The sequence below is a fragment of the Gopherus evgoodei genome, chromosome 14 (assembly GCF_007399415.2).
Source record: "Gopherus evgoodei ecotype Sinaloan lineage chromosome 14, rGopEvg1_v1.p, whole genome shotgun sequence".
NCBI classification, from domain to species: Eukaryota; Metazoa; Chordata; order Testudines; family Testudinidae; genus Gopherus; species Gopherus evgoodei.
This window is the reverse complement of record NC_044335.1, coordinates 2,376,090-2,389,711: the sequence shown is the minus strand read 5'-3', so window position 1 is coordinate 2,389,711 and position 13,622 is coordinate 2,376,090. Positions and strand designations below refer to the sequence as shown.

The following is a 13,622-nucleotide window of genomic DNA, read 5'->3' as shown; positions in this document are numbered from 1 at the left end:
ACAGCGCATTGGACACCGGTTGTGCTTTAGGAATACAGGCCAACATTAAGGTGAGAGAGAGAGAAAGAAGACCATGTGATATCAGCCATACAGCAATAATCAGAGATCATCAAAAATGTGAAAAAATGTTCATGACATGTTCTCTTCCCCTGAAAATATTTTTTCTAAGAATATTTTCTGATCATCTCTAGAGCTGGTTGGAAAACAGAAAAAAATTGTTGCTAAAATTTTCATCGTATTCCCCCCTCCACACACACCTAATAAGCACTTGTATATCACTCCGTATTTTCAAACCACGATATAAACACTGAGCCCCGATCCCGCACTTATAGCTAGACCCCCCGGACTTCAATAGGAACAGACTGGGTGTGTCAACCAACTACTCTTCACTACAGCCAGATACGAAAGGCAAGTATTATTATACCCAGAGGGAAACTGAGGCAGAGAGAACAGGCAACTTTCTCAAAGCCACGCAGTGATTCAGTGACAGACTGCAGGATGAGCAGTCAAGAGTTCCTAGGTCCCAGCCCTGTTCTCAATGCACTACACCACATTGCTTCTCTAATTAGAGTTTTACACAGTACTTTTTTCCAAGGTAAATACTTATTTGTGAGGGGAGAGGCGGCTCCAGTTTTTGGAATATAAAGTTGCATAGATATATTCCTTCTATGGGAGCACAAAGGTGAAATCCCACCTACTGGGAAAGATCCACTGTTTTTAATTTGTCACAGGGCAAGCAAGGCCTTTAAGGCAAATTCAGGCCTTAGCTCTGAGCTTGGCCTATTTTCCTCCCAAATCCTGAGTCTGAGCTGCAGTCTGTAGGCTGAAAGCAAGGATCCCTAAGAAGGAGGAAACAGGAAATTAAAGGCAAGTCCTTTTCTCCAAGCTGGAGAGAGAGATTTAGGGAGAGTGGTGTACGGAAAGCTTTACAGGGTTCAGGCCTGAGGTCTGTGCTAGGGTTCTTGGCTGAAAGGTAGCTGAGAAAGCAGATGAACAGGATAGGAAGTAGCCTGGGGGAGGGGTGAAGCAGAATACTGAGGCTGGAGTAGATAGCTGGGTGGCTCCATATGGCCCTGGGCCTGCAACCTGAGGCAGAGGGACAGGGCTGCCCTTTACCTCTGTTCTGCTACCTGGAGTTGGTGGGCAGAAACCACTGCAGCAAAAGGCCTTGTTTGTTTGGATTCCTGTTTGCTCTCAGAGGGGGTGGATTTTTTGTACAGCTGGAGGGCTAAACTGCCCCTCCATGAGGAGACTGTGAATTGGTGGAGGGAAACTGAGGCTACAGACACACCTAACAGCAGAGAGGTAAGTATCACACTCACAAAATCAACATGTTTTTATATATTTGGGGCTAGAAACAACTGGGCATCTGGCTCTCCTGCACCAGAGCTGGTGTCCTCAGTTAGGAGAGGTGAGCGTAAGATCGTAGAGCGGACTATTTCAGAGGCAATCAAATGCCAGTGGAGTGGACTATTTCAGAGGTAATCCCAGTCAGTTTGGGCTTTGGAATGGGCTAGGCTGCTGCCAGAGGGCTAGTTCTGTTGCATTCAGGGAGAAAGCTGATGCTAAAGAGCCCTGAATACGCAAGAACTGCACATCAGTAATGGCACTGTGGTGTCAAAGTGAAACTATAGCAGAAGGATAACACTGCTACAGCAGTTCAACAGTCCAGGGACAAGGACAAGCAAAACTCTATGTAAAATAAGTTACCAACAATGCTAAAGCTAATACAAACTGACCAAGGTCAAGAAACTGTCAACTAAGAGTACACAACATCCTTAACTCAGCCCACAGTTCCCCAGTAATGCAACATACATGGGCCATTATTGGAGTCTCCATGGGAATGGCAAGATGTGCGCCTAGGGAAATGCAGACTTCATCATCTTGCATTAACCAGACTGTGAAAACTTTAGCCAGCACCTTCTAGCACAAGGCTTAAAGCTTCTCCTCAGCCTTGTTACCTACTTGCTGACCAAGCAACCCTCAGTGGCTTAGGCCTGAAATCACCAGTCGCCCACTAAACTAATCTATGCTGGCCCCACACACAGTCCCCTGATGGGGTGGTGATGTCGTCTGTGGGAGGTGTTAGACTTGGGCTGCCCTTGCGCCAGGGCCTGGGGGTGCAGCTCATTCTCTGCTGACTCAGAAAACATGTATTGTTACACTAGGTTCATGTTTGAAAGGCTTCACAAACATAAGAGATGGACTTAAAAGTCATGTTGTGTGAATGAAAGCTTAGATTCTGCAGAAGTTGATGGCACTTTCCAGAGATAAATTCCTAATCAATGTGGGCAAGTTTGTGTTTCAAGTTAAAGGAGGGTTATGTAATTAATGCAAATCAACACAGGCTTATGGAAAATAGATCCTATCAGACTAACTTGATATCTTTTTTGATGAGATTACAAGTTTGGTAGATAAAAGTAATTGTGTCGACATAACAGTCTTAGACTTTTTGAAGGCATTTAACTTGGTACTGCACAATATTTTGATTAAAAAACTAGAATGATATAAAATTAACATGGCACACATCAAACGGATTAAAAACTCACTAACTGATAGGTCTCAAAATGCAATTGTACATGGGAAATCATCACTGAATAGGTGTGTAGTCAGTGGGGTCCTGTAGGGATTATTTATTGGCCCTAAGCTTTTTAACATTTTTATCAATGACCTAGAAGAAAACAAAAAATCCTCACTGATAAAGTTTGCAGATGACCCAAAAACTGGGGGAGTGATAAATAATGAAGAGGACAGGTCACTGATTCAGAGCAATCTTGACTGCTTGGCAAACTGGTCACAACCAAATAATATGCATTTTAATATGGTTAAATTTGAATATACATATCTGGAATAAAGAATGCAGGCCATACTTACAGGATGGGAGGACTCTACCCTGGGAAGCAGTTACTCTGAAAAAGATTTGGGATTGTGATGGATAACCAGCTGAGCATGAGCTACCAGAGTGATGCTGTGGCCAAAAGAGCTAATGCAATCCTAGAATGCATAAACAGGGAAGAATCTCAAGTAGGAGTAGAGAGGTTATATCACCTCTGTATTTAGCACTGGTACAACCACTGCTGTATTTTTGGGTCCAGTTCTGGTGCCCACAGTTCAGGAAGGATGTTGATAAACTGCAAAGGGTTCAGAGAAGAGCCCCAAGAATGAGCAAAGGATTAGAAAACCTGCCTTATAGTGATAAATTGAGCTTTTTGAGTCTATTTAGAGAAAGTTAAGGTGTGACTTATTAAAGACAATAAGTACCTACATGGGGAACAAATATTTAATAATGGGCTCTTCAGGCTAGCAGAGAAAGTTGTAACACGAACCAGTGGCTGGAAGCTGAAGCTAGACAAATTCATACTGGAAAGAAGGTGTCAATTTTTAACAGTGACAGTAATTAACCATTAGAACAGTTTACCAAGGTTTGTGGTGACTCTTGATGACTGGAAATTTTTAAATCAAGACTGGATGTTTTTTCTAAAAGATCTGCCCTAGGAATTATTTTGGGGAAGTTGTATGGCCTGTGTTATATAGGAGGTTAGGTCAGATAATCACCTGGTCCCTTCTGGCCTTGGAATCTTGAATCTATACATGCTAGGCTAAGAAGGTGGGGAAAACAGAACGCTAGCATGCTACACAATGCTGACTGCTATAGCCTGGTAATCCAGCTATAAAGACCCCTTCCCCCAGATCTGAAACACTCCAGTGCTGTGGGGCCATATTCATGCAACAACTAAGCCAGAATAGGGTAGGCACATGGGCTGTATGGCAGCCATAAAACGGGCTGTTCTTTAGCTTTTTGTGAGGTTTGTCTTTGAAACATGACTGTTATTGAGAGAAGGAGGTAGAGTATGTGGGGAGAAGGCAATCCAAATGGGGAAGAGAAGACAGACAATTACAATAATCTGCCCTCCCCATGGAAAATAAATTGGCAGCTGACAGGTTATACTTTGTACAAACAGAAGCTTTGCAGGAGAAGTGAAGACTCCAGAGGGGCCAATTGGCAGGTTAATTAGGATGAAGCGAGGGATTAATGAAAATGTTTAAGAAACAGGGTTTGAGATGCAAAAGACTCTGAATATCTGCTAAAGAGGAATCACCTCTGGTTTGGGGGAGGAGATGGGAGGGTAAAATAGCAGAACAGAGAATGACCAATGCAGATGTCTCTGAGAACCAAGGAAGGGAGAGGGGATTCCCAAGGAAGGAGCAGGGAAGTTCAGGGAAGGACCCCATGATGTCTTATTTTTCTAGAAATAAATGGGCTGTGTCCCTCCCCCCCGTAAGACCAAAAACGCATCAATAATGCAGAATAACCTCTCTCCAGGTAGCTGGCACACAGCCTCCCACGGCCAGCCAGTGGGCTATCTCTTTACCTTGAAGATACAGGGCAGGCGGAAAGCAATTAAACTGGAGCTTTGATTAGGGCTTGCAGACAACTGCTTGTGTTAGAAAAGCCTGAGCCTCTGCAACTGTGCTGGCTGTGGCTGAGGCAGGCCTCCTCCATCCCCTGCTCAGCGCTTTCCTGGTACAGCAGAAGCATGACTGATGCTCTCTGTCCCACACAAGCTCAGTGAGCTCAGAGGTAGGAACCAGTTGCTAAGAGACAGGACTGTACTTTCCAGCCCACATTCAGACCTTTGTCACCAGCTCAAGAGCTTTTGCTGGATCAAAACACACTATGCAGGTGAGAAAATGCAGGCAGCTTTTCTCCACAGCTAGTCAGATCTCATGAAAAATCACATGGTTCCAGTTAGGGGAGCCACTCCACAGGCATCAAAACTGATGATGGGAATAGAGAATCTTCAAGCGTTTGTAAGGAAAGGGGTGGGGTGGGAGGGTACAGAAACACACACAGCCCTGCAGCAACGCTGGCTTCTTATTCCTAATACGGCAAGATTCAAAACAGCAATGCTGTGCTGCCCGCTGAAATCCAGGATCAAAGGGATGATACCTGCAGCACCAGAACCTAGAAGTCTTTAGATGTCTAGACATGACAGGTGACTGGATGACTCTAGGTAGTGGGGATGGGGACTGGTATTAAGATACGGTGTCTTTTGTTTCTAGGTCATTCACTCAAATCCATCCCAGACTAGTAGAGTCACCAACAAGTTTTGGGGTTTGGTTTGCTGTTTACTGGCTCGGGAGATGCGAGCTTGATGTCCACACTGTGAAACAACCACTACATCTAGCAATCTCACCAGAGAGCCATGGACTGAATTGGCCACGGAGACTGAACTACCCTCTTCTGCTTGGCAGTGGTCCCTCCAGATCAGGATTAAGGTCTGTAGGCAGCCAGTGTGGGAGAAATTAGCATAAAGGCTGTCCATGCTACTTTTAGTGTGTGAGCAGAGAACCTTGTCCTCCTGGATTGTCAAGCCAACACTGCATGCACAATCACTGAAAGAAAATATTTATATTGCATCTATTCCTGAATCCTCCTTCTCTGAAGAGTCATGCACCATAGTGGTAAAACTTAACCAACCTCTTTTCAACACTGAGTGACTGATGGATGTTCCCATACTACACAATAAAGAAAAATGCTACTCCATATCCCCAAAGCTAGTGACACTCCTCCCCACCCCCTGCACACACGCACGCATGCACACACATATGCACACACATACACTGCAGCTATTTTCTTTTTAAATAAATTGCTGGTTTGTTGGCAACCATGCTAAGAGTGGAAGTCAGCAGTGTTCCTATAAAGAAGCTGATTCTGGCCAATAGACCCACTCTGTACCACCCATTGCTACAATCAGCTAATTAGACTGACGGGACACTGAAACTCAGTGGTGGCTTTGGTCCATCCTCAATGCAGTTCTCCAGGGAAGGGCACAGCTAATATGAGAGCAGGGAAAGGTAATTGCTAATTGTTGCTAGAGACAAAGAGAAATAAATATACATTTTGCTGTCAAAGCAATGCAGACAAGTTTCTATGAAGCTAAAAAGTCAACACAGGTGGATAAACGGAACCTCCATTAATTCCCCTCCATCCATCTTTGTGCCTTCTCAGACATTTGTTTGTCCACAAAGTAAATTTACACACTATTCATGTCTGCTCTAATTTAACAGCAAAAACAGTATCATTTCTTTTGGTTTACCTGAGAGACTCATGTTGATAATGGTTTGGGCAAACAGACCCTGAAAGGGCTCCCCGTGAAACAAGTTTTAGTGGCCTCCACTGGGCTTTGCTGCCATCCTGTACCAGTGACTGAATCACCTTCCTGCTTAAAATATGGGAAAGCTCCTTTGGGTCAGGAGTCTGGAAAGATTGAGTGGAGAGGGAGGCCTGAATTATGCTTATATATACAGGGTCTCTTCCTTCCTATTGCTTCCAGCATGCTCAGTCCCCTGTCTCCCTTCTCGAACACTGCCTGTAGCTTGCACAATTTAAACAATGGTGTTTCTGATTGGAGCTGGATTTTCTTTCTCTTCATTTTAACTTTTTTGTAACAGGCCTTTACAAAAGTTTTGTGCTTGGTTGCTTTTTTTTCTTCTTTAAATCAATGTCAATCAAGAGCCGTAAATCTGAGAGCAATTTTGTTGTGTTAATTTCAGGTGATAGAACCAAATGACTTGACTAGTTTTGGGGAGGCCTGGGAGAGAGCTCCTTGTCTCCGATCCAGATCCTGCCTGTTATACCCTGTGCAACACGAATTAAATCAATGGAGTTGTGTAGGATGCACAATTTAGATAAGGATCTGTATTTTTCTTTTAAAATTGTTCAGTCAGTCAGAGCTAGAGGACTGGATGGCTTAGTGAACTAAATGATGGGCCACAGAACCTTTCCCTTGTAGGTTGCAAGTTCACCTGTAGCCCAAGTTGGTGGTAGAGACCAAAAATTGTTACCACCTGATGACTGTTTTGTGGTCTCTGATGGGAACTGACCATATGCATGTCACAAAACTAACCAACACAATTGCTACTAACAGGGAACCTGTTGGAAATCTTGGCAGAGAGGCCAAGGACCAAATGAGCCATGGAGACTGATCTCCTAGTGATTCAGCAGGTCAGGACTGAGGTCCAGTTGGCACTGCCACTAGCCCTACTCACTCTTATGGATAGAGAACTTAATTCTCCAAAACTGTCAATTCTCTTTATACACACACAGAAAGACAAGGCTGTGTAAATTCAGACTGCAAATATATCAGAGACTATTGCTGCTCACCAGTGAACTTTAACCAAGAACCCTGAAAATCTCACGAAGAGTGAGTCCTTCATTAATGTGACTCTTATTCCTGAAAACTGCTGAGGGTAAAAATTGCAATCGATCCTGTGCAGACACAAAGAGCTGAATCTGGAAGTGTTATAGGCTGGTATTCTGGGGTCACACTGGACTTGGTTTACAGGCTCATGCATTTTGTCAGTATTGTGCCAAACTGTCAAGTGCACTTCTAAATGTGAAGCTACTCATCAATTATTTGGGAAAAATCAGACCCACAGTACATCCTCGCCCTCAGACTTTTCATGGAGGGTGAAGACTCTGTGTGTTAAATAATAGGCTATTTCTCAGTTCGATGTCTTGGGATCCATTTGCACACCTGTTTTTCATTTCAATAATCTTTGTTATTGTTTTTTAATTCAGACCAAATGAAGATCACAGAAAACCTGAGCCGTTAGCTATAACAGTGAAAACTTTAGTAGACTAAAGTTCTCAAAGGTTATGCCAGTGTGGTTTTTTGGGGGCACCAAATGACAACCTTAGGGAATAGTTGTACCAGGAAAAAAGGGACCTCTATTAACCATTAGGTCTGCCTCCTTTCTACAAGTCTGCCTTCCTAAATCTAGCTTGTTCCTACTATGCTGTACCATCCTGAGATCTACTGTTTTTTAGTTTTCGTGCAGAAACAAAGAAGTTTTTAGGCATATGTTGTAATGGTCAGCTCTGTAGAGTATCCACAGTGATTTTTCTGCTGTTGATGAAAGGCCGCCATCCATTCCCCTCTTGGTCTCTGTCCTCTGTTTATTATGCTTCACTCCTAGTCTAGTATCTTTCTTGAGGGGTCTCCAAATGTGTCATTCTGGGATTATTTCAAAACATCTCTACTTTCTGGGGAGTCTGCCTTGAAATATCTAGGAGGGCTCTGCATGTAAGTCAATAAAACCCCATTATCACAAATGCCCTCAGCCTTTTATTAGTGTCTGGAATTAACCCTGGAACCATTTATCAAGCTCTGCAGGGGTAAGAGGAGGCAAAGAAGGGGAAAAGCAAATGTATGTACTGCCACAGAGGCTCCCAGAGCCCTGTGCAGCACCCAAAGGGTCCGTCTAATGTGAGGCTTTCCCATGTCCCATCTTACAGTCCAATTTGACTCACTCTTGTAGCCCATATCACAGGCTGCCGGAATGAATATATCCTGCTAGGCTGGCCCATGTTCCATAGCTGTGACAAGTGCACACCATGCAGGGTGAAGTATAGCACTGATTTGCAGAGTGTGCATATCCACTCCTGCAGCCAATGCCCAAACCAAAGACTGGGTCTAACCTTTCCACTAGCACCTGGTGCTACATGAAAACAAATCAACACCTCCAGCTGTCACTAAAAATGTCGTATTTTTCCTTACACAATATCTCCATCTCAACATACATTTGTAGGAAAACTCTGTCCAAAGGACGCTAAATATCTGGGGCAAGAGAAACATGAGACTATAATAAAAGCCACATTTTAACTCCCCACCATGAACACACACTCTCATGGTTTTGAGGCAAGATCAGAGATATACAAGGCCAGCTGGCTAATGGATGCTGAGATTCAAGCATTGCTACACTGGTACTAACATACCAGCAACACATCAGCCTATTGTAATGTATATAGTTGAGCAGTGCGAGGGTGCACTTAGGAATTGCAGGATACCTGTTGTTTGTATTGCAGTAGCACACTGAGATCCCATTGTGCTAGGCCAAGGGTAGGGAACCTACGGCACATGTGCCGAAGGCGGCACGTGAGCTGATTTTCAGTGGCACTCACACTGCCTAAGTCCTGGCCACCGGTCCAGGGAGCGCTGCATTTTAATTTTAAATGAAGCTTCTTAAACATTTTTAAAACCTTATTTACTTTACATACAACAATAGTTTAGTTATATATTATAGACTTATAGAAAGAGACCTTCTAAAAACATTGAAATGTATGACCAGCATGTGAAACCTTAAATTAGAGTGAATAAATGAAGACTTGGCACAGCACTTCTGAATGGTTGCCGACCCCTGTGCTAGCCATTCTGTATGGATATTTTTTAAAGTCCCTGCCCAAAGAGCTTACAATCTAATTAATATCTGAACAGGCTTGTTATGCTGCCAGGAAGGTACCAAATTTCCTACACTGACTAGGACCTCATTTCTTTGGTTTTTGTTGTGTGTGTTAAATGATCTGAATCTTCAGGACACTCATCTGGGAAAGGGAAATCCAAACTCCCTGTGCCAGACCTCACTGCTGCCTCTATTCCCAACCCATTCGTCAATAAAAAGACCACCATCTGCTGTGACCATCACCTAAGGCAGATGCCCCCTTCTCACTGTACAGTCTTATTTTTCAAACCACCCAAATCTGATTAGGCCTGCTCTGATAAGAGGCCTGAAGGAGGGCAAGGGAAAGTTACTCAAGAGAGAAAAGAACCACACGTTAATCGTGTTTTAGCCACAGTTGCACAGAAAACACTTATGTCAATTAGGAATAAACAAGGTCAAAAGGGACACTAATAACCCCCTATCCCCTCCAGAACAGGAGTGGCCCTGACTCCGTCATTAGAAGGAAAGACCTTAACCCCACTAGTGCCCTCCACACATTCTTTAGCTCTTCTCAACTTTTCACTCACGGTACTTCATATTTCCTGTGACAGTCTGCAGATACTGTAGAGCAGCATGCAGAATCCCCTCCCCCTCTCACCCCAGCTGCATTTTGGGTATGATTATTCTTTCCCTGGGTCCCAAGTCTCAGGACAGTCCTGAGCACATTAAGTATTTGACAGATACACTGGGAGAAGGAAGATGGGGCAGAACAAGAGGTGTCAGATAGATGAGTAGCATGATGAAGGGGAAGCCAATTGAAACACCAGCCCAGAAGTGTTTGGAAAGAGCAACAGAATGAAGATAAACCAGAACATGCACTTTATTGTTGAGCTGAATGCTAGTATCAGCTTCATAAATTATCTGACTGCACATAGTGAATAATGAAATGCACCCATCTATACAAAACTAGCAAAGACCACTGAAAGATACCAAATCACTGAATTATCACCAACTAAAGAAAAACCCTGTCAAGTTATTTTTAAATTTTCAGAGATGTCTCAAACAAAACAAAAAATAGCAAATCCATCAGCTCAAAATCTTTCACTGGATTTACAACATAATGGTTCCTCTTAAGTAACTGAGCCAACAAGGGCGGGGGGTAGGGGGGAGAGAACAAACAACTTCTACAGACTTGACACCTTAAGATTTAAGGGGGAGCAGCAGTGATGGGTCTTTCCTGCAGCCAATCTCTTTACAGAGCCCCCAGTTTTCACTTATTACAGTATTACAGCCTCTGGCAAACGTGCTACATGGTCCCATTGAAAATTCAGCTGTCTCCTGAGGGTCTGCCTATTTGTCATTTGTTGATTTATGGAAGTCTAGGTGTGTCTAGCATGTAGCCTGCAGCGGCTGTAATAGAGGAGCTGGGGGTCTAGATACTCTCCCTGTTGAGACTTCATCAGGACATGAGGCTTTTAGGGAGCCAGGTGCCTGCACTAGTCTCGCCGAGCCATCAGGTGTAAGGACCTGGTTGTGCACCACAAAGGGAAGGGGTGTGTCACTAATTAACAGCAGGGTCTAGGGAGTCTGGCATGGCCTCTCTGGGGTACCATGACTCTGCAGCACTGGAAAGCTCTGGGTATGTACACCGAGTAGCTAGTGAGATTGAGAGGCTCTGGGGGGTGGGGGAGATTATGCTGTGCACTGTCTAAGAGGGGGTGTTTCTCACTACCTCAGCCAAATCAGGGTTGGGTGGCTTTGGGGGGGAGGGGCTGTTGTGCAGAGTTGGCTGTCTCCCAAAAATTAAAAGACGTTTGGGGTGGAGGGGCCAGAAAGAGAGAAGAAGCCTCTGTGCCCTAGGGAGGAAAAAAAAGCAGCAACACTGACCCTTCCCCCTCCCGCAGGAGTAAGGCAGGCCAGATGGGAGGTAAATAGTGCGTTTCGAAGCATTTGCCACAGATGGGCTGCCCTCAATGGCAGCATCCTCCAGCCCTATCAATGCTGGAGTCTGTGTGCGTGTGCACGGAAAACACTGCACCCTCAGAGCAGCAGCAGCGGCGAGGGGGAAAAAGCCCAGCCCACACCAGCCTGAGCCCAGCTCTGCCCACCTTCCTGGGGCGCAGGCCCGGCAAGCGGCTCCCCGCGCGGGCGGGGGCACACACGCCCCAGTGCACTCTAGTAACCACAGCCCCCCGCCGAGGCGCTGGGGCAGATGGTGCAAAGGACGGGGAGGGAGTTCCCGGCGAGCGAGCCCCATGGTGCCCCCCTCCCGCGCACAGGGGTCACCTCCTGCTCCCACCTGGAAGTGAAATGGCCCCTGCAGCGGGGGCGCGGGCAGGACAGGGAACAATGGCTCCAGCGGGGCTGGCTCTTCCCCGGCCGGGACAGCAGCCTGCTGGGAGGCGGGGGGAGGGGAGCCGGGCTCTGCCCTGCGCCGTCGCCCCAGCAGGGCAGGGAACAATGAGGCTCCAGCGGGGGAGTTTCCCGGGACAGCAGCCCGCGGGCAGGCGGAGTGGGCACGGCCCCGCTCCAGGCTCTGTCCTCCCCACCCCAGGCCCGGGACAACCAGCGGCGCCGCGGGACAGCAGCCTGCCGAGGGGGGAGGGGCGCGCTCCCAGGGCCCAGCGAGGCTGGGCTCCAGCCTGCGCCCGGGTCAGCGGGGGCGGGGGCAGGCGGCCTGGCCCAGGGAGGCTGGCGGGGGGGGTGCCCCCTCCCCCACTCTGCCCTTGGCTGCAAAGCGGCTTGCGGTCACGGGGTGGGTGGGAAATGCAGGGCGAGCGTGATCGGGCAGGACCTGCGGGGGGGCTGGGGTGTGTGCAAGGGGGCTCCCTCCCCGGCCCCGCTCCCCGCCGCGTAGGCTGCACGGGAACCGCAGAGTCTGGCCTTCGTTTGCACCCGCCCGGGACCGACACCTAGCCCGGAGCTCTCTGCTAGTCTGCACCCATCGCGGGAGGGGGGCAGGTGCAGTGGCCTGGGATGGGGGGAGGGATCTCCTCCCGCCCACCCTAAAAGAGGGAGCTACCGCCCCTCTTCTACCCTGCTCAGCAGCAGGGAGGTACCGGCTGGACCGGATGGGGCAGGAGGGGGGAGGGGAGGGTGTGTGTGGGGTTTTCCTCCCCCGGACTGGGTGTCTGACCTAATCTGCATCCTCCCCCCGTTGCTAGACCAGCTGCTGGGAGACAGGCTGGCCCTGCCCAGCCGGGGCTGGAGGGTTGGCTGGCCCGCGCCTAGCCGCGCATGGGTGGGTGGCGGATGGGAAGCTCAGGTTGGACGTGATCGGACAGGGGTGGGGAGGGGTCCGCCTCAGCTGGACCCGCCACCACCGCCCCATTCAGCCCCTGCGCGGCGGCTGGGAGGGGCGGGCAGCCCTTGCTCTGCAGGAGGCTCTGCCCCACGCCCCCCAAGAGGGGGTCTGTCTGCAACTCAGCGCACTGCGGGGGGGGGCTTGGCTGGACCTGTCCAGACAGGGGCGTGGGGCGGCTATTTTCTAATGGGGCGCTCGGGGTGAGTGTCTCGCCCCCCACGGGACATGCGCGATCATTTGCACCCTGCTGTGTGTCTGGGATGTGCCAGCTAGTGCTGATGGGACAGGGGCCGGGATGGCTGCCGGGGGGGGGGGTGAAACTGGGGGGGGGGGCTGCCCCACATCGGGTCTCTCCCCTGCGCTGGGCCCCAGCCCCTGGGTGCAGGCTGCGGGAGGGAAGGACACACAGACACAAGACAGACAGACAGACACCGAGCCCCCGGGGCACAGAGCGCACTAACCGTTCCCGTTTTCACCGGCACATAAACCACTTGACCCATCTTCGCCGCCTCCCGGGTGCCGCTTCCCAGCCGGAAGCCCTTGGACCGGACCCAGAACTGGAACTTGCCTTTCTCCCCCCCGCCGGAGCCGGTGCCCGAGCAGGCCCCCCCCTGCAGCACCTCGGCGATGCGCTGGTACTTGCTTCGGGTCACTGTCTTGGTTTTGGCCGAGTCCCCGTAGGTGCGGAGACACCAGTCCCGGAACTGCCGCCCCAGCTCGCTGTCCCCGGGGCGGCTCCCCCGCAGCAGCAGCGGGGGCTTCGGCATCCCGGCTGGAGGCAGCGCCCGATCCCCTGTCCCGGGCTGGAGACGGCAGCGAGTCCGGCCGGCAGCTGCGCCGCGCCGCGCCGCGCTGCGCCCTACCCTGCCCGGCCGGCCGGCGGGGATGGAGTCGGGACGGGCTGCGGGGGCGAGTCCCCGGGAGGGGCCGCTGCGGGGCAGACGTGGAGGGAGCGCGGCAGCCGGACAGCGAGCCGGGCAGAGGGAGGCACCGGCGGCGCCAGCAGCAGCAGCAGCCGCTCCTGTCACAGGATCACAGGCGGCTCCGGCTCGTCCCTCTCCCTCCCCCCGCCCGTCCCTGCCTCCTCCGCCCC

At 49.2% G+C, this 13,622-nt stretch overlaps 1 protein-coding gene across 1 annotated transcript in view; it reads right to left on the bottom strand.

Annotated features, from left to right (window-relative positions):
* Positions 1 to 13,296, bottom strand: part of NOL4L (nucleolar protein 4 like) — a 103,497-nt gene extending 90,201 nt beyond the window's left edge. Inside the window, exon 1 of the mRNA XM_030533318.1 lies at positions 12,991 to 13,296. Within this exon, the coding sequence (XP_030389178.1) occupies positions 12,991 to 13,296 (306 nt within the window). The remainder of the gene's footprint in view (positions 1 to 12,990) is intronic.
* Between the last annotated feature and the right edge of the window lie 326 nt (positions 13,297 to 13,622).